The sequence below is a fragment of the Oryzias melastigma genome, linkage group LG7 (assembly GCF_002922805.2).
Source record: "Oryzias melastigma strain HK-1 linkage group LG7, ASM292280v2, whole genome shotgun sequence".
Lineage (NCBI taxonomy): Eukaryota > Metazoa > Chordata > Actinopteri > Beloniformes > Adrianichthyidae > Oryzias > Oryzias melastigma.
In genome coordinates, this window is record NC_050518.1 from 9463769 (window position 1) to 9489466 (window position 25698).

The 25698-nt window shown below is 39.8% G+C and overlaps 1 protein-coding gene across 12 annotated transcripts in view; it reads right to left on the bottom strand.

The window, feature by feature from the left end:
* Positions 1 to 1560: 1560 nt before the first annotated feature.
* LOC112159176 (neuron navigator 1) overlaps positions 1561 to 25698 on the bottom strand; it is an 86881-nt gene continuing 62743 nt past the window's right edge. For 3 of the 12 annotated variants that reach the window (XM_036212727.1, XM_024293078.2, XM_024293080.2), the window contains 27 exons: positions 25264 to 25402; positions 22831 to 23128; positions 17371 to 18178; positions 16766 to 17272; positions 16161 to 16202; positions 14762 to 14910; positions 14460 to 14642; positions 13804 to 13883; positions 13588 to 13611; positions 13306 to 13383; positions 12068 to 12151; positions 10003 to 10123; positions 9800 to 9921; positions 9649 to 9657; positions 8407 to 8591; positions 8162 to 8324; positions 7887 to 8085; positions 7709 to 7800; positions 7526 to 7624; positions 7274 to 7445; positions 5868 to 6121; positions 5631 to 5782; positions 5477 to 5548; positions 5197 to 5402; positions 5004 to 5122; positions 4739 to 4927; positions 1561 to 3858 (listed from right to left, as the gene is read on the bottom strand). In XM_036212727.1, the coding sequence (XP_036068620.1) occupies positions 3763 to 3858; positions 4739 to 4927; positions 5004 to 5122; positions 5197 to 5402; positions 5477 to 5548; positions 5631 to 5782; positions 5868 to 6121; positions 7274 to 7445; positions 7526 to 7624; positions 7709 to 7800; positions 7887 to 8085; positions 8162 to 8324; positions 8407 to 8591; positions 9649 to 9657; positions 9800 to 9921; positions 10003 to 10123; positions 12068 to 12151; positions 13306 to 13383; positions 13588 to 13611; positions 13804 to 13883; positions 14460 to 14642; positions 14762 to 14910; positions 16161 to 16202; positions 16766 to 17272; positions 17371 to 18178; positions 22831 to 23128; positions 25264 to 25402 (4642 nt within the window). In that variant the 3' untranslated portion in view covers positions 1561 to 3762. The remainder of the gene's footprint in view (positions 3859 to 4738; positions 4928 to 5003; positions 5123 to 5196; positions 5403 to 5476; positions 5549 to 5630; positions 5783 to 5867; positions 6122 to 7273; positions 7446 to 7525; positions 7625 to 7708; positions 7801 to 7886; positions 8086 to 8161; positions 8325 to 8406; positions 8592 to 9648; positions 9658 to 9799; positions 9922 to 10002; positions 10124 to 12067; positions 12152 to 13305; positions 13384 to 13587; positions 13612 to 13803; positions 13884 to 14459; positions 14643 to 14761; positions 14911 to 16160; positions 16203 to 16765; positions 17273 to 17370; positions 18179 to 22830; positions 23129 to 25263; positions 25403 to 25698) is intronic. The other 9 variants (XM_036212736.1, XM_036212734.1, XM_036212732.1 and 6 more) reach the window with 9 other exon arrangements.

The window sequence follows — 25698 nt, forward strand, 5'->3', positions numbered from 1 at the left end:
TAATCAAACAATTAGTAGTTAAAACTTAGTGAGAATTTTTTTAAGTGATTAATTCAGATTTTAAAGGCATCAAATTTAAGTGTGAGAATGTCGAAAGATAGTTTGTTAATTACAAAATTATGTTCTTTTAAAAATGTCTTAAATGAAAAAGAAACTGGTATTGATATAATAGCAGAAAACAGTGGTACTTCCACTGTCTAGGAGAAAAAAAAATACTTGGAAAAAAAAAGATAAAAACATTCATATACTCTAACCAAAAAAAGGATGTCTAAATGCTGCAAAAGACATACATTTTAGACAAAAAAACTGTCTTCTTCTTTCCTATCCAGTCCAACAAAAAATTTATCCAAACAATTAAAATAAATAAATACAATTTAGTCTAAATAACAAAAAAGGTTTACACAAAAATAAACCTTTTGTGTCAGAAGATTCATAACCCTTAAAAACATCCAACAAACAATAAGTAGTGTGTAAAACATCTGACCAAATTAAAGTGAAAAGTCAAGGTGAAAAAAAAGGCATTTAATCTAAATTTAGGCGGGCCTTAAATGAAAATAACTGGACAAGTCTGCAATTTGAATGACAAGCTTTAAAATTCAAAGGCATTATATTAAATAGCCAACATTAAGAATATATATATTTTAATGGATTTGAATAAATATAAGTATGCAATTTGCATAAAGCTTTTTGAAGAGCAAAGTCAGGTTACAAACCTTTCTTTCCTACAAACGAGTCTCAAGCAGTGTCGTTCTGACCTGTAACCACTAGATGGCACCAATGAGACGGATCCCAAAAATGTTTTAAAAATTCGACACATTTGATTCAAGTTTACTATTATCCCTCGTGTTCATCTTTGTAACTCACATAGCCTGAAGGACTGAATGTTATTAATTCAAACTATATGGATTATAAATAGTAATTGGGGGATATTTGTTCTGTTACACAGAGAAAGCTCTGGTTAAAGTATGCTAACACAGAGCAGGAGGAAGTGAGGAGTCCTCACGACCGGAAATGGTGTGACAGCGAATATAGGCCACTCACAATCTTGCTTTTTGTTTGTTTGTTTGTTTTTAAATATACATTAAATGTGTTGTAATGTATTATTTTGGATTCTTGGATATTTTAAAGGGAATTAAAAATACATTTGTTTAAATAAATACTTCCAAGAGCATCAGCAATTATATGATATGAAACATTTCCTTCAAAATAAGATCGTGTTTAGAAAAGCAACATAACAAAAAAGACAATAAATAAGCAATTTTTAAGAATTTAAAATAAAAGAACCAGTTGAATCTACATAAAGTAATTCCACAATGATTCTACAGTTTTTAGGTTATTCATACAAATAAAAATAGCATTTACCTTGAGATGTAAGAATAAAGGTTTCAATTTTTATGTTTAATTTTAAACTAAAACTGCTCGCTCATTTCAAATCCTATAAAGTATCTACATGCTATTTTAAATTATAATGCAGGTATGCCAGATACATTTACAGCACATGACAAAAGAAACAACCCAACGTACACTCTAGTAGACAATAAATCGTAAACACACAAATCAGACACTTGTGCAAACAATGGCATGATTTTATTATGTCCATAGCTTTATGTCAGACATAGGGGAATTGATGTGGGTATAGAGTCATGCTGTACAACCATTATTTAGCCAACTTTTAAGCCAAATGCTTCTTCCAGTTGGAGGAAGACAGTAAAACCAAAAGGGAAGCCCATTTTCTGCATACAGGGGCCAGCCTTGTTAGATCTACTTTTCGTGATTGTTGTCGCAGATGCAGTGACATTATTTACACTGTTTACAATAGTGATGTGTCATGTACAAAAGAGAAAGAAAGCTTTACAAATATTTGCATAAGAAAACAACATTGGTATGCTTGTAAAAAGAATTCAAAGAGGAACTGGTTTTTAAAAATCTTTCTCGCAGTAAGGTTTGAGCGTGGTAGGTCCTATGAAACTTTTTTGGAAACATAATAGGGATCTGAGTCTAAAACCGGCTCTAGTTCTGCTCGTCAGTCCCAGGCACGTTCTCCATGATGTCAAATAGTTTTTGATGAAATGCACACAAGAGACCCAGATGTGGAAAACATTCTCATTCACTGCAAAGGTATGCAACACTTCTTTAGTAACAGCTTATCCACCTGTTAAAGGTCCAACACCCCAATCTACACACCATATATGGACATCAAGGTGTAAAGAGTGGCGTTGGAGTGGAGAAGAGAAAGTCAAGTGGAGTGAAGTCTAAATGGAGGCCTCCAAAGGTCGACATGAGCAGTGACAGGCCAAACTGTTTCAGGCACAGGCAGACTTAGGCATCACGACTCTACTTCTCGGAGCTCAAAGGAACGTAGAGGGACATTTGGATATAATATGGCAGTCTAAGGTACTTCAAGGTCAAAGGGCACCAATCTCTCTGCAACCAGAAGTTTTATCCCAATAACAGTCAAAATGCGAGAAAAAAAAATGCTGCAATCTATGATTTTTCTCACAATTCTTTAGCGATGGGAAGAAGGAAGCCTCTGGATTCAAATTTAGCCTTTCTTGTAGCCTCAAAAAATGATCAGAAGTGGACATTTCTCAGGTACCACTATGACATGATATAAAGGAAAAAGAGGAAGGATGTTCAAAACAGTAAACAATGGTGCCAGAGAGTCTCAGACCCTGTGGTGAGTCAAGTTTTTTTGCGCATACTTGACAATGACTCAGTAAAAAACAAACAAACAAAAAAAAAACATTAAGAATATCAAGACTTTCAAAGCTGCATCTTCAGTTATTACAAGTTTTTGTGTTTCAAAGTGATCTAAACACAGAAAACACTGAATGCAAGCTCGGCTAGAGAAGGTAACATTGATAAAGCAGTTGCGGTCTTTCTTTGTTGGGTTTTATTACTTATAAGGTCAGTAAACGAGTTTGCTAATTCCAGTGATGTGGACATTTCTTTTTCCTTTCATTGATCGATGCACCTTCCTCTAACGCCAAAGTCCCACATTTTTTTGTTTTTATTTTTTGATTAACAACAACACATCTGAGCAGAACAGAAACAACACATTCAAGGCTGTGTTCACATCTGTGGCTTCTGAGTGTGCCTGAATTTCTATGGAGCACCTTCAAAGCCCAGGAGAGCACTGAGGCAGATGTGTGAGGATACTGCCACCTAGAGGATTCACCCTTGAACTGCACATTCCGGTAAATTCACTGACATTCCCCTGCTCTACGGTCACTAACGCAGCCCTCTGAAATCCAATTATTACGAGTAGAAAATAAAGTGCATTCTAGATAATGGCTCTGTCTGTGGGGAGATGGAGGGGGAGTGTCCAGACTCAGGCGAGTTAATCTCTGAAATTAAAAATGAGTCTTCAAAGAAAAACTGTGAGCACCAGTTGATGTGAGGGTTGTGGAAGCTGAATATTAAGGGATCAAATAAGTCATGAGCAGCAGGATTGTATAGATTACCTTGCATCATATCACCCCGGTTACCATGCATCTTCCGATTCAAAAACAACCCATCTGGAGGAAAGTCTCGTCTTTCTCTAGTGTGATCAACACAGCTTCCAATGAAAGCAGCTTCTTTCCTCTTGTGGTGACAGTAGCACAAGTTAACCCGGCATCACCAGCTTTCCATTTAACTTTCAAAGTGCTCACTGAGCACTTTGAAGAGCTCGTCGCCAAGTCTTTTTTATTCTCACTGGGCCAGCACTTGTGTCTGCAACACTTTAGAGTCTGTGGTTTCGAAGATTTATTGGACGTCATTTCAGAGAGCAGCCTGCAGAGTGGGATCCAGGCTGCCTTCTCTCTCTGGAGACTCGATGTAGTTGGCCGACTCTTGCAGCTTCAGCAACATGGCCATCTGTGGAGCAGGAGGAGACATGAAGTGAGTCACTCCGCAGATCAAATTTTGCTGTCAAGAGTTACCTTTAGCGCTGCACACATGAAAAATGTCTTAAATTTAAAATATTAAGGGGGTGAAGGTGTTACGCATTAGTGCTTACTTTGTTGGTTAAATAAAGAGTTCACCACATTAAAAGTATGCAAAAAATAACATCAAGTATACCTTTGAGTTTTCCTATTTAAAAAAAAAATCAGTTTTCCTATAATGTTTTTACAACATATCGCTTTTTTTTAAAAAATATTAAGCCTAAATTCATAAATAGATATTTGCTTTTTTTCTTTATAAAGTAATATGAAAGCTATTTCACTTTAAAATCAAACTATTTTTGATATGGAGGTCTAAAATTCCAAACACTAGTTTTGACCCACACAGAAATGTATTCAAATTCTGAAAACACAAGTTTTTCATGCAGGTTTTTGCTAATGTTCTTCAAAAATCCTGCTTATACTCCTAAAAGTGTTTATAGTAAACTGCAAAATCAGCCTTATTAGAAATAAATCAGAAAAAATTCTACCACATTAGCTAATTTTATTTAAATAAGTAAAAAAAAATCTTAAGAGAAGGGTAAGAAAATACATCATATTTTAATAAAAGCAATTCAAGCCATGTTTTCTTAAACTAAGATTTTGCAATTAAAAAACTTTCTTGATGAGCTCATTTAATAAGAGATTTTCCTGAAACAAGGATCTTTTTATTTTCTTTGGATTCACCTGATGGTGCTGTACCCGCCTCTCTCTTTTTATTGTGTAAGTTCTGCACGCTTTTGTTCTATGATCAGTGAGCAGCTCATCACTTTATAATCCCCCTCCCGTTAGAGAACTTTATCAGATGAACTCACTAGAGGGTCTGATTCCAGTGTGCTGGGTGGAGGTGTATCTTTAGGAGGCTTCTTTTCTTCATTGGCTGGGCCGATGCTGGGGGGAGGTAGGTGGAAGAGCTTGGACTGGTCCTGCTGTGCGTTAGGCCAGGGGAGGGTCCCTCTCACCCACTCCACAGGATCTTCCCACGCCGCTTTGTGACCGTGGACCTGAGAGGACAGAGATATGTTGAAGAGCTTCCTATTTTTGTTCTGCTGTCACGCGGTGGAGGTCTTCAGTGCTCACCTTGATGCCGTCTTTAGCTCCCTCCTGTAGGTACGGTATGATGGAGTGGTTCCAGAGGTCGATGAACCACTGCCTGAACTCTGCCACCGATACAGGACACGACAGGAAGAAGCAGGGACCTGGAGGAGGTGACAGTTTGATCATTTACTGATCACCATCTCCTTCAGCTTCCATCGTTTTCATGCCATCTTACCTATGAGGAAGTCTGATGTGCTGTGTTTCTCCAGGAAAGTGTGCAGGTGGTACCACAGCTGAGGGATCCAGTCCAGAACGTGAAGGAGAGCCCGGCGTTGTGCTGAATTCAGCTCCTCGTTCTGGTAGGCCTCCACAGCTTTTCTGTGCAGGTATCTCAGAAGGAATCCATTTGCAGGCTCCACATTGTTGGAGAACATCACCATCCTGTTCCAAGAAACATTTCACTGATTAGTGAGTTCAGTGGGAGAGCAACATGAGACAGCAGGTCTTGTGCTCACCTGAAGCTGAGGTGCAGACCGTGGTTAGAGGTCATCTTCACTGGCTGGTTGGTCGTGCCAATGATATAAGGACTAAAGAAGAGCAATCTCTGTTTAACATTCACATAAAAAAATCTCAGCACAAAACGGTGAAAGAAAACAGTCAGAGACTCACCATTTGTGATACTTGCAGGTGAGAGCCCCGTTAACAAGCTCAGTGATGGCTGCTGGATCACTTATGTCATCTATGATCAGAACCAGCGGTAGCTCTGCTCCACTTTCTCTGTCGACCTGATTTGCTAGGTTTGACAGGTACGACTGCAACTCCTACACCAACGAAAAGTTAAATGTTCATATGGGAGAACAACAGGAGAATTGAACGTCCCTCTTACACAAGAATCACATGGATCACCTTCTGCGACTGCCGATGCATGTTGAACGTGACAGCACTGCTGTGACCCGGCACGCTCGGCTCAGACGAGTCCATCCGACTCCGCTGCAGGAGGTAGTGGGCCAGATGCTGGGCCAGATATGTCTTTCCGGTCCCGCTGGGTCCAGACAGAACCAGACGCCTGTGCTTCATCAGCAGGCTGATGTAGTGCAGCATCATGGGCTTGGGGATCAGGGTCTCAAACACCAGAGAGTCGACACAGTTTTCTCTGAGACCTGAACAACATCAGACACAACAAAGAAACACAAAAAGAAAGGTAATGCATATCAAATTTAGAAAAAAAAAACCAATTTGTAACAATATTTAATGATGACATTTTAGGCATTTTTATTAAAAAATAATGTTATTAATGGGTGGTTTGCTTGATAACATTTCATTTTTACACTAACAGTTAAAAATGATTGTCACTTGTTTTGACTACTTAAAAAAATATAACAACATATCCATTTTGGAACGGGATGTAAGTAATATTCATCTTGACTTGTACCCACAAATTAAATAATAAAAAATGACTTTTAGTATTATAGATATATTTAAATCTAATTTTCTGGTATCAAAAGATTGTCAGTCTGATTCAAAAGCTTTGACCATCCACAATCTCTTTTTTTGATCAATTAAACTAAACATTTGAGGAAAGCTACTAGTTTTAAAGTCTAAGACATGCATAACACACATGGGTTCGGGTTACTAATAAAATAATTAACTCTTGTTTACTCTTAAGATTTTTTGTCATGAGTCAGGCCCCTATTCCTTCTGCCAACCACCAGAGGGAGCCATCTCCCAAGTTATGACTCTCACCTGGCCTCCTCTCCTCACACTATTTCTCACATCAGCCACTGTTCCTCAGGCCCAGACCGTCCATCAGCTGATCCCCATTTAACAATCACCTCCATTGTATTTAACCTAGCATTTAACTAGACAAGTATTGAACTTGTCAAATGGCACAAACAAGACTTCGCACTGAGCTCAGGGCGAAGTCTTGTTTGTGCCATTTACCAATCTTTCTGAGCAGGTTTCTCTTGACAACTGCTCTTGTGTGTTGACTTTTGCCTGTTTGATTCCATCCTGTTCCTGCTATTGACTGCTCTTGTCAATGATTAAACCCTTTTGCACATGGATCCAAACGCCTCAGCCTCTTCGTTGCAATTTTGGGTTTTAATAATTGCGATCTTGACTGTCGACAAACTCCACAACACTCTTTAGAGGATGTATTGCCAGCATTACTTTCCTTGCTTTAATTACATATTTTTTTATTTTTGCAGCATTTATTAGTATCTTAATAATTATGTGCATTCTTCATGTTAGCTTGAGTTGTAAAGAAGATATAGATGGAGCTTTGTTCGGGGTTTGTTTTGTGTGCTGCTGACCTTTTAAAGTGACTAGAATTTGATTGGGAATGTGGCCGAGGGACTGATACGGTGAAGTTTGGGGTTTTTCCTCTCCTATCAGTCGGTGCTCTCCGTGGGCCAGCTGGTACATGTGGAGTGAGTCAGCACTTAAACCGAGACTTGATGTTGGATCCACTTGATTTAAATAATCCTAAAAAAGAAAGCAAAATTCGAGTTACCAAGTCAGACAAAAGTTTGAGGGAGCAGAAAAAGATCTGAAGGAAAGATTACTTTGAAGGTTCTGGTGACGAGGGAATCAAGAGAGGCCCAGTCAGTCCTGGAAGTGACCGGCACCGAGCCCAGGTAGAACTGAAGCTGCCGAGTCTTGTCCTACAAAGACAAAATGGGCTTTTCAGTGGAAAACATAAACTCTATAGGTTCTGTTCTTAAATATCAACATTTATAAGAGTGTACCTCTATTTGATCTCCAACACGGACCAGAACCTTTGCCCTCTGCCCTTCACCCTGATGAGATGACGGACTTGGCAGATCGGCTATAGAAACATCTAAAGGATGGCAGAGGGTAATGACCGGTTACAAAATGCAGAGCTGAATGATGGAAATGTGAAAGAAGGATGCTTTTAGTCCACACCTGGATCTTTACAATCATTCAGGCTTAAACTGAAGGATTTTGTGAGGGACATGCTCATCATCTGCCTCGTCGAGGGCCCCAGCAGAGAGGCCAGGCCTGAAGGTTGGGAGGTGGAGGAGGTGGGACCGGAGCCGGGCAGCTGGGGCTGACTTCCTGTTTTCAAGTGATCGTTTTCTGCCCTCAGATTCTCCACGGTTGACTGAAGTACAAGCAGATTGAAGCTTTGACTGAAGTCACCCTGACAGATGAAAGGTGAACACTTAACACAAACAAACCTGCATGTTGTTCATGGCTTCCCGGAGCTGCTCCAGCTGATGGGCGGAGCTTAAGGCCTCAAGTCGGATGTCCGTGAGCTTCCGTTCTTTCTCCAGGAGCTCTGAGCGTAGCTCTGACATTGCAGTGTCTCCACTATCTCCCTCATCTGCCGTTTCCATGATTCTAGAACGACCAAGTGGAATCCTCACATGCAGACGCTGTCAGAAGTGAATTCAACAACCTTTCCTTCCATCTGTGCACTTACACTGAAGAGGTAGTGGAGGCTGATGTTTTAAGGGATGAAGCTGGATTCTCGTCGGCTTCACCCAGTTCGTGACTCATCTTAGGGGAGTTGGGAGCTGAGGAGTCCGGGGTGGTGATTTCCTCAATGTCTGAGTAGGTTTTGGAGCCTTTCTTAATGCTGAAAGCCTTGTTGAAGGAGCTCCTCAGCTACATTAAAAACAGAAAAGGATTTGATGAAATGCTCATTTTCAAACCACCATGAAACATAGAGGTTGAAATTAAAATTCGAAAGGTTAATTTAACACATGCTGGGTAATAAAGGAATAGTTCTTCATTTTGGTTTCAGCACTTGTAATATTCTCTGCAAAGAATTAGGAAGACATTTTTACAGGAAGTAGATTTGTGTTTCATGTTTATACATTTATGTTTTGTCCCTGTTCTATTTGGTACTTCGTATTTCAAACTCTATAATAGCTAAGAATGTGCATGATTATTCATTTTGACATAAATCTGTATTTACTGTTGAATTCTTTCCATTTGTCCTTTAAATGATTGGGTGAGAAGATGTTCTATTCTTATTTAAACCTCTAAAAAAACGTTTGCTGTTATAATCTTATTTGTAATGTGAAAGTGTTAAGGTCTTTTGCACACATTTAAGTTGTAGCCTCATAAAAAAATAAAAAGTTGTGTTTTAACTTCAACTTTTACCTTTGATCTCTGTTCAATTTTGGAAAAATTGTCGTATTTGAATATTTTAATAAACATTTGAATAAAACTCGAATTAAAATTAAAAAAAATTAAATGCCCTGAATGCATAATGGGAGGTATGGATCATAGTAATATGGTAGTTACAAATATTTACTCTCCTGTGTAAGATCTAAACAATTTTCCCAAAATGATGAACTATTCCTTTAAATTTCTGGTCATTTCATGTAGAACCGACTGTTGTATCAGTAACTCCTTACATGGTAAAGTCCATGCTGGTTATAAAACAAACATGAAACTAAAGGATAAAATGTTGAAAAAAAAGAATACGTCAGGGAACATGACTGAAGACAACATATAATAAAGAGAAATGAAGCCGTAAATCTTAGTTTTGAGGAAAATCCTGTCTGCTGTTTGCCACTCAAACTGAATATCAGTCATCTGATGTATGAGAACTGACAGCCAATCAGTGCAGTGTGAGGTCAATCAGCAGAGATGGAGGGATGTGGAGCAGTACTGGGTGATAATATTAAATAGGCTGTACAGTGACGACTCTCACCTCAAAGACCTGAAACAGTAAAATAACGACACAGAGGAGGGAGAGACTGGTCACAGCGTGTTCATGCTGCTTTGCCATTTTCATGACGGATAATGAGCAAACACCAGGCAGTGAGGACAAAATGTTCCTTTAAAAGTCCATTTGTACTTACCCAGCTCTTCTTCTTCTTCTTCTTGGCATCTTGATCCTTTAAGCTTCCCACACTTGACATACTCGTCAGGCTGTTTAAGCTCGATATGCTCTCACATGAGTTCTGACGTCGAATCCGCAGATCTGGAGGATTATGAATTAGATGTTAGTAACTGATGCTTGAATACTATAAAAAAATACATGATGTGTGGATATTGAGCAGACCTTTTGGGTTTTCTGGGTTGTTCAGGGCGCCATGAATTACAGCCTGGGCTTCCTCGTTCTTGGCCTTCAGAGCCTCGATGGTCTCACGCAATTCCATCAACTCGGAGTCCTGCATGAACACCTTGTATATGTAAAAGGAGCCAATGCAGCAGCAGCAGTGTCATTATTCACTCATCATCATTTACAAGTCAGAGGAGCATCACATAAAAACCCTTAAACTAATTACTTTTTCAACAAGTTTAGTTAAAAAATGTGTTTTTTCTTTAAACATAAAACCCATTTGTACTTGATAGACTACAATAAAAACAAAAAAAAAGTAATTTCTACAGCCAAATTTAAAAAAAGAAAAAAAATCCTAACCCAATAATCTGGTGTATTGTTTGCTCAACATATTTCCATTATGATCACCTATGTGCTACAAAGCTGCTTTTTTTTTTAACTCTTGATCATTTTCAATAACGTAATTAATATAGTAATACATCTTTTTTAGAAATCCATCAATTTATTTTCTGAACCCACTGAATCCCCTTCTGGGTCATGGGACTCTGGAGCCAACCCAGCTACTGCAGGATAAAAATGGGGAACACCCTGAACAGGTTCAGTCTGTTGCTGGGCATAAACTAAGTTATAATCTCTTAGGTCAAATCTGAATTCTTCCCCTACCCCTCCAATTGAAGGGACATTTGAAGGGAAAGGGGTGTGTAGAAATAGCTTTTTTAAGGGTAGAGCAAAGTGACTTTGAGTTCTGTGTCCCTCCACCGGTAGGGCGAGCCACGTTGCACTATGCTGCGGAGGAGAAGCACTTTTCTTAATGAGGGTGTGCTCTGATGCAAGGAAGTTTACATTTAAATGTAAGTAATTACTTTTTATCTTTTTAAAGTTATAAAACCAATGTTTTTATGTATTTTCGAGCACTAGCAGCTATACGCTAACGCACTAACCAGCGACTGTTGATGACATCATCGAGTGGGAGTAACGTCCGAATTTGAAGACACTATTTCTCCATAACTCTGGAGGGCTAAAAGTTGGGGTAGGGAAAGAATTAGGATTTAGCCTTATATAAATTAAACAATTTATGACAGAAGTTGTAAAAGGTTGGAACACGAGGGTTGCCTCTGCTCCGACTGCCTCTTTGAGTGTGTTTTCTGCCTTCCATTGAACAACTAAAACATCGTAAATGTGAAATTTCAGAGAAATTTAAAGAGGTCAAATAGGATTTCAAACAGTGAGACACGTTTGTTTGATCAGACATCAAATGCGCCACAGTGTTCTGGAGCGGCCTCAGTGTCACTGTGAGTGCAGGGGGCAGCCAGAGGAGAAACTTCCACAATGACATACGGAAGAAAAAAATCCAGGAAATCACTGATTTGTCCAGTTGATCATATCAAAAATAACAATAAAAAATGACCATATTGCTTGATGTTTTGGTCAACCTAATGAGTATTTTGAGCTCAAACACTTTCAGAATTAACTGCTCCTCAAAAGAACAAGGAGTCCACAACAACAGAGCTGCTCTATGATGCTGTTCATCTGCTAAAGTCAATTCCACTTTTCTTTAAATGGAGCCCCCCGCTTCACCTCCTCAAAGTTAAAGTCTGCTCCAGGCTGAAATCCACAGGTCAGTGCGCTGGCACTCACAACAAAGACTTTTCTGGAGCGGCCTAGACAGGGCTTTCAGAGGGAGCAGCAAAGCATAAAGGACTTAGAAAGACTCCTCACGTGTGCTCACACTCCATCATACACACTAAATTCAGCCTGAGGCCCTCATCAGTTCATTGACAACAAAACAGACAGAAGACTGCAGGAATGTTGCTTCGAGTGCAAGTGCAAATCCTGTGACTAACACTGGGGAGTTTTTTTCTGTCCTCCTTTCATACCAAACTCACCTCATAATTCTGCTCTCTGGGCCTCTAACATACAATCAGCTCCTGCCGCAGGCTGTGATCAAAGTTACCACATGCTATGCTGGCTCTCAGCTGGCTGCACTTAGGTCGGGCATGATGTTGGAATGCAGCTGGAAGTGGGATTTATATGTTTGTGTTTAAGCGTGAGGTTGTGATCGCACCTTCTGTTCGTGACTCATCGACAGACTCTGGAGTCGACTTGTCATCAGCGCCAAACTTTGCTCAAAGGCCGCCACGAGGTTTGCCTGTCATAAAAAAAACAGAAATCAGTACTTTGTTCAAAATACTCTTCCGAAAACATTTTAGTGATCATATATTTACAAAAAGCGGACAGTTTCAAGAGACTCAAAATAAACTTTTATGCATACATGAATATATACTATATATTCTGGATAAAAATTAAGGTTAACCATCTCAATATTACGTTTTGTAAATTTGTTTTAAGTAATTTTTGTTTTAGCTTTGTATTTTTTATGTTAAACAATGTATTTTTAAACAATGTATTAGCAAGCATTTTGCTGTTTTGAATGCTATATAAATAAAGTTTGATGGATTGATTGAAAAGCGCGAACTGGTTATTTTAAGAAGTTTTGGTTCTACATGCTTGCCGTAGGAAAATAGTATGGCCAAATATTCTACTTTTGACAATTTATAAATACAGTAAAGTTTTTTGTTTTTGGAACATTTGTCTTAAGTACTAGTAGATACATTTAAACGAATAAAACAAGTAAAATAACTTTTTGTTGTGTGAAGTCAATATAGCCGGTGTTTTCTTTACTGCTGAACTTATCAACTGACAAGCAGACATATGTCTGAGCGGCATAGCTACAGGTGGTTTTGGGGAGATGCTTAGGCTTGCCCGGCAGAACAAAAATGTGGACGAGACTCTACACAAATGATCTGTGACTGACATCTCGCAGGATGAATGTCAAATCTTTACTTGAATCTTTATACGAGAACAAGAAAAGAAGTGGCTCTCATGCATTGCAAGAAAGGTTCTGCATCAGTCCGTGACTTGCACTGCTCTAAAATATTATAATTCGGGGTCCAAATACTTGAGAATAAAATGAAATCTTTAGAAAAACAACAACAAAATAAAAGCACCCATGCATTGTTCCTAAAGTACTACTTCCAGTATTAGTTACTTCAGCCTGAAGGTATTAGTCAACTGAATGACAGGTATGTGGGAGTCAAATTAAAGGGAGAAGCCACAACTTATTATGTCATTTGCCTCAAAGGGGGAAATGCAGCATTTTGAGGCTTTAGCTAAAGTGGTAAAATGTCCTTCAGCCAAATCTGGGCATCATAACATTTTATTAGGTTTTTGTCAGACTTCACACACTCCTGTTGGGGAGTTTTGGGGATCAGTTGACATATTGTGCAAACAAATTTTACACACATTTGCCGTCAGCTGGCTGGTCAGGTTGGACACCTTGTCCTGCGACGATTCCAACTCTCTCCTTAACTTCCGGATTTGCTGTAACATAGCAAAAAGGCTGCATGATAAAATATCACAATATTATGACTGTTGAAAATGGTTCATGATAGTTACATAAATGGATGTGCTCATGAAATAAATCATTTTTCGCTGACAGATAACAGGGATGAGTGTGATGGATGAATGGAAATAAAGGAGTAGAAACAGAAAGGGAGACAGAGCTGCAGAAGAGACAATACTCGCCTCTCCCTGAATCCTTTCCTCAGCCTTGGGAAGAGAAAAGGGAAAAAAAGGCAAGATATTAGATAAAGAAAGAAGAGGTGCAGAGAAACAAAAAAAAGATGAGAGTCCAATAGGGTGTCTGGGATAGTATTAAGATCAGAGTGAAACACAAGGAAGTAACCTGTACACACAATCACGAACACACCACAGCGACCCGCCGATTGTTATTATATCTACCTGAATCTGCATGCTGTCCACACTCACCGAGGAGTAACTTGAGGACGCGTTGGATGCCAAGGAGAGCACTGATCCGTGAACTGGGAAGAAAAAAAATCAGACATTTTATTTTAAAAAATCCATTTAGTAGGCAGTTGAACACACAAAGACTAGCACACAAAAACCTAAAATACAAATGAAACGCATGAAACACAAAAACTGATTCTCAAAATGTGTATATTCTCACACATTTTGTCTTAATTTCTTGTCTTCCTGTTTATTAAACTGGCTCAGGGAGGGGCAATGCTCAGCTGGACTGCAATATGGAAGGATTTTAACCAGATGGCAGCCATTTAAACACAGGATACAAAACAAATGAAGGCCCTGTGGGTTCACTTTTGCAGACGTCACAAAAGAATCTGAGATTTAACAGCAATTTTAGAGTTGACATAGGTATTACTGACTATTTATAGCACAGTTGTGTATTAGCTGAGAGTCACTTTATCGACTAGAGCAAACAGGTAAATGACAGTTCAGGTCTAAATATCGCCTTTGATGACAGTTCTTTAAGGATTATTTTGTGTTGGATGAGAATGAATGAAATCTGTCTTTAGAACAGATGGGACCAGACAGGACTTCACACAACACAACATCAGTGCTGATATGGGGAGATATACCGTCATCATTGGGTTCCCTATCCCTGAAGGATCCAGAGCGAACCATACCCATGCTGCGTGGACGTTCACTCAGCGACAGCGAGCTGCCCAGTGGCGATGCACCATACAGCTCCACGGTGGGGTCGTGTGTGGGAATACTGTTGGATCGAGTCATCCTGGGAGGTCCACCAACAGGGCTGGACACTGTGAGGACAGCAGAGAGCCATCAGCTAAAATATATATCAAACAAATGAAGACAGATGCTCTGCTGAGCATGCTTTTCTAAGGAGCATCCCTCGCTGTTTGCATGCTCAGGTACACACCCATACTGGTCTTTGAGGTGCGGGGTAGGGAGGTGGGGGAAGACAGTAATGGAAGAGTAAGTGAGTCGGTCATACTGAGAACAGTATGGGAGTGCCTCCTTTCTCCTTTCTCCTTCCCTTCCTCCTCAGCCTGAGAGGAGCCGTTGAAACTGCAGACAGAGAGGACTGAGTCAGCATTATCAATATTAAAGTGTTCAAGGCTTACTTAACGGGTCTGAAGATATAAACAAGCTGCAAATGGAAAACAGTTTAAAACATTTTTGATGGGTAAGGAACGGGAATGATGTCTAAAAGTTTGGGGATTGGTGTCAAAATAAAAACATTTGTGAATTTGACAAAATTGCATCATTTTTTTGTCAATGGCAACTACAGAGAAGCACAGTGCTCTTTTTTGTGACTTAAACCAATGAATTAAGGACTAAGATGAACTAAGGATGTATTCAGACTGAAAAAGTCTGTTTCAGACCAAGTCCGCTTAATTTGGTCCTTGTGTTTGGTCTGTTTCCAGACTTCTATCAACCAGACATGTCTGCTCCAAATCAAAGCTTGTAAACAAAACCACATGACTAAAGATCTCTTCAGTCATTGGCCAGGAATTAAGAAGTCGGGGCAAAAGATCGAGAAAAAGAATAATGGAAGTCCAAAGCTTTGCAATCCTTCTCGGGATAGTTCACTTTTTCAAATTTTATATTTTCCTGACCAATTTTGAACTTCTGGGTCAACGTCAGGTGCAAAACTTTTTACTTGCTACTTTGGTATGGCAGAGGCATAGTGCAAGGCGGTTACTGAAGAGATAATGACTAAGAAGGTACTCTGATACTACATGTCTTTGACATCTAGATTGTCAGAAAAACAAAGTGGGAAGCAAAGTGGATCACGTTAACAGCTGAATTTAAGGGCCAGCATTCATCTAAGCAAATTTCAATGATTTGCTGTGTCTCATCGTTGCTCCGCTACTCTGTTTAGAACCCGAAATGCTCGGCTATGGTGGCCATTTTGGTCCAGATGTTCTACTCCAAGCATAGAGCCTATTCAGACTTAGAAATCTCAAAGCGAACTGGAGCTCAGGATGATTGGAGATGGGCACCTCAAAAGATGGGCCTGAGAGTGGGTCCACTTGAGTCTGCTCAGACTGAAAATTTGTTCTGGGTTATTGTAAGAAACGAACTCTGGTTCAGTTTAAGTGAGCCAAATGTGTTCAGTCTGAATACACCCAAAGAAATATAATCAGAGCAGTAAATAGCATCAATTTCCTCTCCATTTTGGCAAATCTCACAGAAACCGAAAACTAGGAATTCCTACTTTTCCTTCTGTTGCAAATCCGAAGTTTCGACTTAAACATAAAAGCTTCAAAAAGGGGAATCTTTTTAAATGTAGCTTTATCTGAACACCCACATACCTTAAACCCTTCTTTGGCAGTGTATTCCTGTCCTTTTGTGAACTGTGGAAAATAAACAATGGCATTAGCTGAGCCGAACTGCAGGCCCTCATTTAAGTCTCATGAACATGCCGCAGGCACAAAGATGCACACTGACACTAGTGTCAGCTAGTAATTATGACTTCAGGCTGGTACAGAACTGAAACCAGGCTCTGTGTAACTATAGCTTTCTACAACCTATCAGGACGTGGTTCAGATTTTGAACAAATCCTTGATTTCAAGTGTTTCAAAAAACTTTTTAAAATTTTTTTTGGTTTTACTAAACCTAAAATAAACTAACTCTACAACCCATTTTTAAAATGTTTAACTTCTTGTTTTGTTATTTAGTATAAATGTCATTGGTCTGTACTTTTGTCATAAAATACAGGGGTAATGATAACACCAGCATAACAAAGCAAGTAAAACAAAGTATTGGTTGATTTTGTGGAGTAACAAATGAATTCAGTTCCTCAGCTGGCCAGAAGAGAGAGCTCCACTGCTGCTTTGCATGTGTACATAAGCTCCATTTGGGTCACTGAGCAGCACAAGTGTGATTTAGATTGATGTGTCAGCAGAACTGAACTGACCTGTCTATGACAGTCGATGAAACTTTGCCTCCAGAGCTCCAGCTGGAGGGAGGGTCTCTGTCTTCCTGTAAACCTTTGTCTCGGGACTCTAAGGTGGTGTAACCTCTCACCAAATTGTCCCTCCCTCTCTCCTTGTCTCTCTCCTGGGATTGTGGGGCCAGACTCATCTGGAGAGGCAGAGACTCCATACTACGATGCAGCCCAGACATTCGAGGGTAGAGAAGTGGAGAGGTTCTCTCTTCATTTTCCTCGACCCCAAGGGAGGTGGCCTGCCTTGGGCCTAGTCCTATGCTTTTGCTGGAGAAGCAGGCTGAGGAGTTCACGTTGAGTAAAGGGGCGGGGCTGGGGGTCAGGCAGGAGCTGATTGTTGAGGTGGAGAGGTCTTGAAGCTTGGAGTACGGGGGGATCTTTGGAGTGTCCTGTACCTCGGACTCCGGGTTGTTGGAGTTCAACTTGTCAAGCTGGGCTATGGATGGGGGCTTTACTAGGCTGCGCACCCCAGACACTCTGAAATAACACAAAGATAATGCATGATTTATTTACTTATTACAAAGAAGCAGCAATCTGCTGGTGTTAGAGGAAAGTAGGGTTCATAGTTTCAGTACCTGTGTGTGCTGGGTGAGGACACGTCCATTCCCTTGCTGCTAGGAGGTCTCAGGCCGTGCAGCTTCACACTATTCTCTGAAGACGTTCCCTTCAGAGACCCACTTCCACACTCTGAGTCCGATACAGCAGCTTTAGCTTTGGCTCTTTCTTTCTCCTTCTCTCTGTCTGTCTGATTGACAGGACCAGGACTCGGGATCCCACGCCCCGCTGCCTTACTAAACCCTGTTCCAGAGGGAAGTCCGGAGGCAGGCTCCTTAAGCCTCGAGCCCTGCTGTGTTACTGTGGAAGGCTTGATGAGGCCAGAGCTCGTGTCCATGGTGCTGATGGGCCGAGCTGAGCTTGGTCGAGTCAGAGTCAGAGTGCTCGTCTTGGCCGGCCGAGGAAGAGAGCGGTATTGGAGAGAAGTTCTTGCGCTTGGAGATAGAAACCCGCTGTGGTCAGTGTTGGAAACATCCAAACTCGTCTTACGCCCTGAACTTCCTACACTTGGTTTGATGGGGATGCCGGATGTTTTAGGGGTCTTCCCAGCACTTGCTGAGCCGATGGGTATGGAGCTGATGCTCGTGCTTGTGACGGTGGGCACAGTGGCGTTGTTTGTGCCGTTGCTGGTAGCGGAAGTGGGCCTCTTGAAGCCAAAGTTTCCCCCATTGGAGGACTTGACCAGTCCGGTGGGAGGTTTCCGATGCTCACCGGCTCCGTTGCCATTCCGTTGCTCTTTACCAGCATCAGAGGAGGAACGCTGAAGTCCTGAAGCCTTCACGGATAAACGAGATTTATCCATGGGCTTCCCATCTGACTTGACTGTACCTACAGCAGAAAACACAAGTGCTAAGTTTGGGCAGTGATGTAAGTACGGAGAGTTTGATGAAAACACCCAAATCATGACACAATATCTAATCTAAACACCTACAAAGTCTGTCTGACTTAATGCAGCTTAAAACAAATACAGTCTGGCGAAACTAATGCTGAAAAGAAACGACTCAGTCTCAGTCACACAATGTTATCATGCAGTTACTCCCCTTTTCCATGCTGATGAGCGAGAATTTTTTTTTTTCCAGCAAAGTTTCAGCTTTCAGGGCTGGGATGAACATGCCTGGAAAAGTGGTGTTTGTGTTGAGAAGGCTTTTTGTGGACATAAAATACTCTTAAAGAGTAAGAGGAACCAATCAGTGGAATTTGGTGTTTTATCTGAGCCTTTATCTAACAAGCACATGAATTAGTTATAATGAGAATAATGAATAGTTGGGTGTGTGTGTGTGTTCCAGTTTGTGAGGATTTCCCACTCAAGCCAACACGACTCACAACTCTTTTCTCATTTGTGTCAAATTAGACTTAAGTTAGATTTATATTAGAGAGCATTAACAGAGTGAAAGCTGCTGAATGAGACCTACCAGTGTGCTGGGGACATCTGGAGTCACTTATGACTATTTTAAAATCCACAGAGACACACACACAAACACCTTTAGGGAGACTTGCACAATTGCCCTAAAGCACACACATTTGTCAATGACTGGATCCTGCAGGAATGTGATAGTGACAACAGATTATACCTCTTTTCTTCTGTAAATGTAAGAATTGGGCTTACACGTAAAGTCATAAACTCAATTTAGAGTTTAACCACAAAGTAATCTATTCCAAGTGCGTTAAAGACTCTTGGCGATGCGACTCACAGATGGAAGTGGACACATGAAATAGATTTGGTGTAAATAGAAGTTTTACAGTTAGCAGAACATATGGAAGGGGAATGAGTTAGAGCGAGTCATAACACAACCAGTATTTATGGAGGTCAAAAAAGTTAGACACGGTAAAAGAAACAAATCTTTTCTTTTTTAAAAATATGATTAAAATTTCTCTTCCATGTTAGCCTTCAGCTAAAAGCTAATAAGGTGTAGAGGAGAGTGTATGACAACTAAAGAAAATTATTTCTGTCTCTTGGATCATTTAGTTCCCCAAGAAAAAGACAAAAAAAACCCTTTGCTTTCCACTTTCACCATCAAGGGCTTTGTCCATGTGTTGCTATTGAGATACAGTATCTGCATTTTTCCCTGTGCTTGAGTGCTTGGTAAAAATGATCTGTGAAAGTGTTGATTGCGTCCACATGTGGCTCTTGTGGGCAGAGATGAAACTCGTATCTAATCTCAGGCTGCAGCTTAGCTCTGACATAATGACCAACATCTGCAGTTCTCCTGCATCCACAAAAAGGAGAACATACGCAAACACCAAACCTCATTACTGCTTTCTAAACAAAGATTCTCAGTTCCTCAGCGCCAGTAATGAGCTCAGCTGTTCAACAGGAAACAGAAGCAAGTTCACAGCAGGAAAAATCTGACGGATCTAAAATCTTTCATTTGAATAATTATAGATCTGAAGATTCAAAAAAATGTGAACATTAAAAGTGGGGTAATTTAGACCCCATAAGACAGCGCTCTGAACTTTTTTTTTTAATTTTCATCTTCACTGGTGTCTGTGGCAGACATAACATTCTGTCCACCTTTGTCATGGGAGGGATCATACTTCAATGTAAGGGTGGGGTCATCTGGACCCCATGGGAGAGCACGAGTTATTAAGATAGCAAAACTAAGAAAATGTTAATTTTGAGAATTTCTGTTATTTGATCAATTTAGCATTTCAGGTTTAACTTCAGTTCATATTTAAAAAAGATTACATTCATAAAAACTTGACCTTGAAATTGGACAAAAAAGCACAAAAAATGTTTTAAATTCTGCCCCATTTTCAATTCTTTAGTGCCTATAAGATTAAATGTGGTCTCTTAAATTACATGTAATCAATTTTTTCTCTGAGTAATTGAGCTAATGTGACTGACAAAGCTAGAAGCAAAGCACTGAAACACATGGATAATGGGAAGGAGGTGGGCTTACTCTGCACCAACAGTCCCGCCCACAACTCAGAGGGGAATTTCGAATGGTCTATTGCCGCTCTGCAGAAACTATGTTCTATTGATTTTGACTGAAAATGGCATAATCATTATAAAAAAAACCCACTGGGAACTATTTCAAAATACATCAAAAGATGACTGGAGTGGAACTTAAATATAAAACCTTCCTTTGCCTGCTGTAATAAGACCTTATGATCTGTACTGAATGGGGTAAACCTGAATGAGGCGAAATACACAGATGCAGTGCTTCCCAGTGAAACATTTGCTGTGGTTTGTGGTCGGGGTCGACCCCCATGGGTGGTTGCAATTATAGAGTGATGCACATCACCCTCTGGTGTGGGCTATGCGGAGGGTCCACATAGGTTGCTGCATCAATTTCAAGCAGAGCCATAAATCTAGTGAAAAAGTGTTGGCGCCTCATGTGTCAAAATCCATGAGTCTCCCAACGGCGGTGCACGAGAAAAAAATCTGTTTTCACTCCACTCCAATTTCTGATCAAATTGCGGTCGCAGACTAGGTGGTAGATTATGTAGGCACGAGGGTGGATTCACACTGCTGCCATTAATAACAATTACAGCCTGGCACACAGATCACAAGCGGCTTCCACACACTTGGTTGGCATATCTGTCATTTTAACAGCTGGCAATGCAAACATGGGACAGTCCCACACAACAGCCACTGTTTAAACAGATCCTGTCTATCTGGACTCGCACACAACTTCACTTATATTTTGTTATTTTTTTGTCTACATGTGTATGTGTGTGTGTGCGTGCTTGTGTAAACAGCGCACAGATGGTGTGCTTAAAAGGCAGCTGCACAGCCCTCGTCATTGTGCAGTGTATGTATAAGATCGAGTGCGAACTGTGACGGATGGCATTCTTCAAGGCTGGCACAACCTTTGACAGTTTTGCACACATGCTAGTATATTATTAGTTAAATGTACAGCCTTTTAGGGCCTCTATTTTAGCACTATGAATGATTTCAGATGAAAACAAAGGTAAAGCCACAGGGGAGATAAAACAGAGATGGGGCTGCCTGTGTGTGGCATGCAGGATGGGTGTGGGCGGCGATGGGCATTTGATACATGGCGCTGCTTTCTAAGGCTCAGAGTGTGGGCTGCAGCTGTGGATGAATGTGCTTGACTAAGAAAGAAAGAGTTTGTGTGAAACTGTGGGAGACAGTCAGAAGAAAGGGAATGTGCGTGTAAAGTGTGTCCATCTCTTTAGAGCAGGGGTGTCAAACTCAATCGCACAAGGGGCCAAAATCCAAAACACACCTTGTGTTGCGGGACGAACAGGATAAACATTTATTGAACACTCTAAAACTAAATTTTTAAAACTTTAAAACTATAATTTTTTAACATAATTATGAACTAGATATATAGCATTACCTACGATAATGCTAGTTGGAATGCTCTAAGCTGAATTTGGCCGCTGAAGATGCTAGTGTTGATAGCTGATGATCCTGAAATTGATAGCTGAAATCACTGAAGCTAATAGCTAAAAACGCTAAAGCTAACAGCTTAAAACGCTGAAGCTGATAGCTGAAAACGCTGAAGTTGATAGCTGAAATCACTGAAGCTAATAGCTAAAAACGCTAAAGCTAATAGCTTAAAACACTGAAGCTAATAGCTGAAAACGCTGAAGCTGATAGCTGAAAATGTTGAAGTTGAAAGCTGAAATCACTGAAGCTAATAGCTAAAAAAGCTGAAGCTGATACCCAGTTAAAATATTAGCTAAATGCCAAATTAGCCTAATAAGCTAAAAAAAAACATAGGTTAGCCAAAACAGCAAGCATGTAGCTGGAAAAATAGCTAAACTTCGAAGTCTCCTAATAACTGAAAAAAAGCCTAATGTCGCCAAAACAGCTACCGTGTAAATATTATCCTAACTCCAAAACAGCCTAAAAAACCTTAAAAAGAAAAGCTTAAATTAGCCAAAACAGCTAACATGTAGATGAAATAACAGATAAAGTGCAAAACAGCCTAAAAAACAAAAAAAAATCTAAAATCAGCCAAAAAAATCTAGTACTGTATGTAGCTGAGCCCTGCGACAGACTGGCGACCTGTCCAGGGTGTACCCCGCCTTCGCCCATCAGTAGCCGGGATAGGCTCCGGCACCCCGCGACCCCGAAAGGGACAAAGCGGTCAAGAAGATGGATGGATGGATGGATGTATGTAGCTGAAATATTGGCTAAACTCCAAAATAGCCTAAAAAGATAGCAGAATGCTAATTTAAACTTTAAAACCATAACTTTTTAACATAATTATGAATAATAAAAAGTCAGGAATATTATTCCAGAATAAATCAACTTAAACCTTAAATAACTTTAAATATTTTACTCTCCATAAAAATATATTATGTCAAAATTATACAAGTTAGAAATAAGCCCAAGATAACATGGGGCCATTAATAACAATAAAATTAAATGATCTGGAGGGCCGTATAGAATTACCCAGAGGGCCAGATCCGGCCCCCGGGCCTCGACTTTGACCCGTGCTTTAGAGTATCAAACCAACCCCAGTGCAGAACGATAGTAAACTTGGATGTTTTGTAATACTAACCTGCAACTTTGAGCCCGGTTTGAGATGTGTGGGTGATCGGTGACGTGACTCCCACAGGTGGGTTTCTTCCTTTCTTCAACCCAAGACCTACTGTCTGGGGTCTCTTCAGTTCACCTTTCCCTCCTTCCAGCTTGTCCCCTTGTGGCCTGGTTTTCTTCCACTTACTGCCAGATTCAGACTTCAGACTTCTTGTGTCATAGGAGCCGCTGGTTTCACTCTTGCAGCCAGACTTGTTATCATAAGAGTCCCAGGACAGACCACTCTCGACCAATGATCTCTTCTCTGCATCCGTGCGCATCTGCAGAAAGAAAGCACACATTTATGCAAAACTTGTAAAACTGAAGAATATTGACTTGGATGTTTCTAGTTGATATAAGTGTAGTTTTGACAAGATTTTAAGAAAGTTTATCTTATATATCTATCAAACATAACATTGGAGAGTACCTATTTTTTCTGGAAGCAATGTCCTCCAATCTAAAGACCAAATAAATGAGCAAAAACCTAAAGCTCAAATAACTGTTTGCCATTTAAGTCCAAATCTCCATCTCTGCTTAACATAAATATTTTTCTTCTCTGACTTAGGAACGCCTTTGCTGCTAGTTGCAACAGCTCCAGCTTACTGATAGCAATTGTGATTTTCAACAACACTGTTGTTGATACGAGTTACAAAGAAAACAAAAGAATTTGCATGACAAAAATTAGAAAACAACTGGATAAAATTTAAAACAGCAACATTAGAAGACGTTGACAATCTGCAAATGTCAGTGTGATGGTAATACTTCAACTTTCTAATATGAAAATCTATAAATATAAATATAGAAGTATTTTTTTTATTATTTTGCATATAGAACTATGTATAGCCTGTGTATGGGAAAGCAGACAAAACAAATAAAAATGTAAAAAATAATTATTTTGTGACTATCAGATTTCTGTGTTTTAAATGCAATTTCTTATTTAATAAATAAAAAAATGAAGTTTGACGTGTTATTCTAAAAAAACCATGTCTACCATAGTTTCTGCCAATTGACCTCAATAACCTTATGAAACACCTTTATTTCCACACGTGTTTTAATAGTTTTTTATAAAGGGGCGAAATAAATGTTTGGGTATGTCATCTAACTGATTGAATGTGGACAGTCACACAGATGGCATTAAAATAAAAAGCAGATGGAGTAACTTTAATGTCACTTTTATAAAGAAATAAGTAAAGAGAATATTTCAGAAACAAACAACACTTTATGTCTTAGCCCATCTTATTCAAATGCTGTCTTAGCACCTTTTTTCTTTAATCATTCAAACTTAAACCCTTCCTGATATTTTATAAAGCCCATAGGCATGATGGGAGGACTTAGATTGAAACATCAAGCTGCTTTAGAAGAAATGAAAAACAATAGAAATAAAAAAATAAAAAAATGAGACAGAACGATGCAGAAACAGAGACAAGACAAAAGCTTTTGTGAGAACGTGGAGCCATGTGTGCAACAGTATGTGGGATACGCTGGTGTGATGCTAGGTTGCTATGGCAATTGTGCCACAGGGTGTAATGGTTGCCATGACTCCAGCAAATGGGTGTGGTGGGAGGTAACACGGTTCTTCCGGCTCACTAGCTGCGGTGCAGGACTGCAGATGGCTGTGTGTGTGTTGTGTGAATGTGTGTGTTTGTGCATGTGTGCACAGATGGCTCAGCTCTGAACCTCCACTTCAATATATGTGGAGAGACAAAGACCCCTTCTCTCAGCATCCCTGTGCTTCGGTTGCTATGGTTACACCGTTTCTCTTTCTGTGTCTAGCACAGTCTCTCCATTTAAAAACCCACCACATTAGTTCCATACATCCCACTGCAGAGGTGTGACCTAAATTAGGCAACAGGCACTTTGCATGCACACTCATACAATTTAGATCAATGCAGCACAGATGGATCTTAAAAAATGCTCAAGAGATGATTTTTTAGGGTACAAAGACCAAAGTCCTCTAATCCTTCTATCCAAGCATTTTGAAACCACTGTGTTTATCTGTAAACATGCTCAGCATTTCTTGTTTATGGTAAGATCAAATGTCATTACCTGAGACAATAGAGCGAGTCAAGACAATTTCAAATAATTAATCTTGACCTGAATTGTCAAGTTTTTCATTAAAACCTAACAGCACTCCCAGTTAATAGTATGCAATATAAAACATATTTGTCCAAAAATATTAACTATAGCGAACAGGAAGCAAGAAGAACATCTAAAGCATTAAAGTCTGAGAACTGTATGCTTTAGAACACTTTCTCAGCAGTAAGCAAGCACAACAAACTGCTAGAAGTGTAATGTGAGTGTGGGTTATTTGTTCATTCATAGTCTTATATGTCACTTAAAAAACAAAATAGTAAACATAAATAATGTAGGCTTCAATATGGTATATGTGTTCCACATGTGTGTGTCTGTAACTCACCACAATGGTTGAGCTTCTGCGGGAGCCAATGGGAGTGGTAGGAAGGGAGTTGAGAGTTGGACTTGTGTTGAATTCTTCGGAGCTCAGGTTGTCTGAACCGTCACTCAGCCCACTGCTGATGGAACTGCTCTCATCCCAGCTGAAGTTAAACAGAGAAAAAGACGACAGAATTTATCACCTCGTGCAGTACATTCACATTTTTAGTCAAAACAACAGAGAACATGGTTAAACTGAAAACAGCAAAGATTAGAGAGCAGACACATTGAAAAAAACATTCATTTAAATAAAAGGAAAACATTGTTTTAGTCCACAAAATATAGCTGGGGAACAATCCCCCAACTTTGTGCAGTGTTGAATATTACAAAGTTTAAATTTCTAATAAATACAAGGAAAGTTGATGCACAGATTCTCTCTGAATTATGTGCCATCAAGACA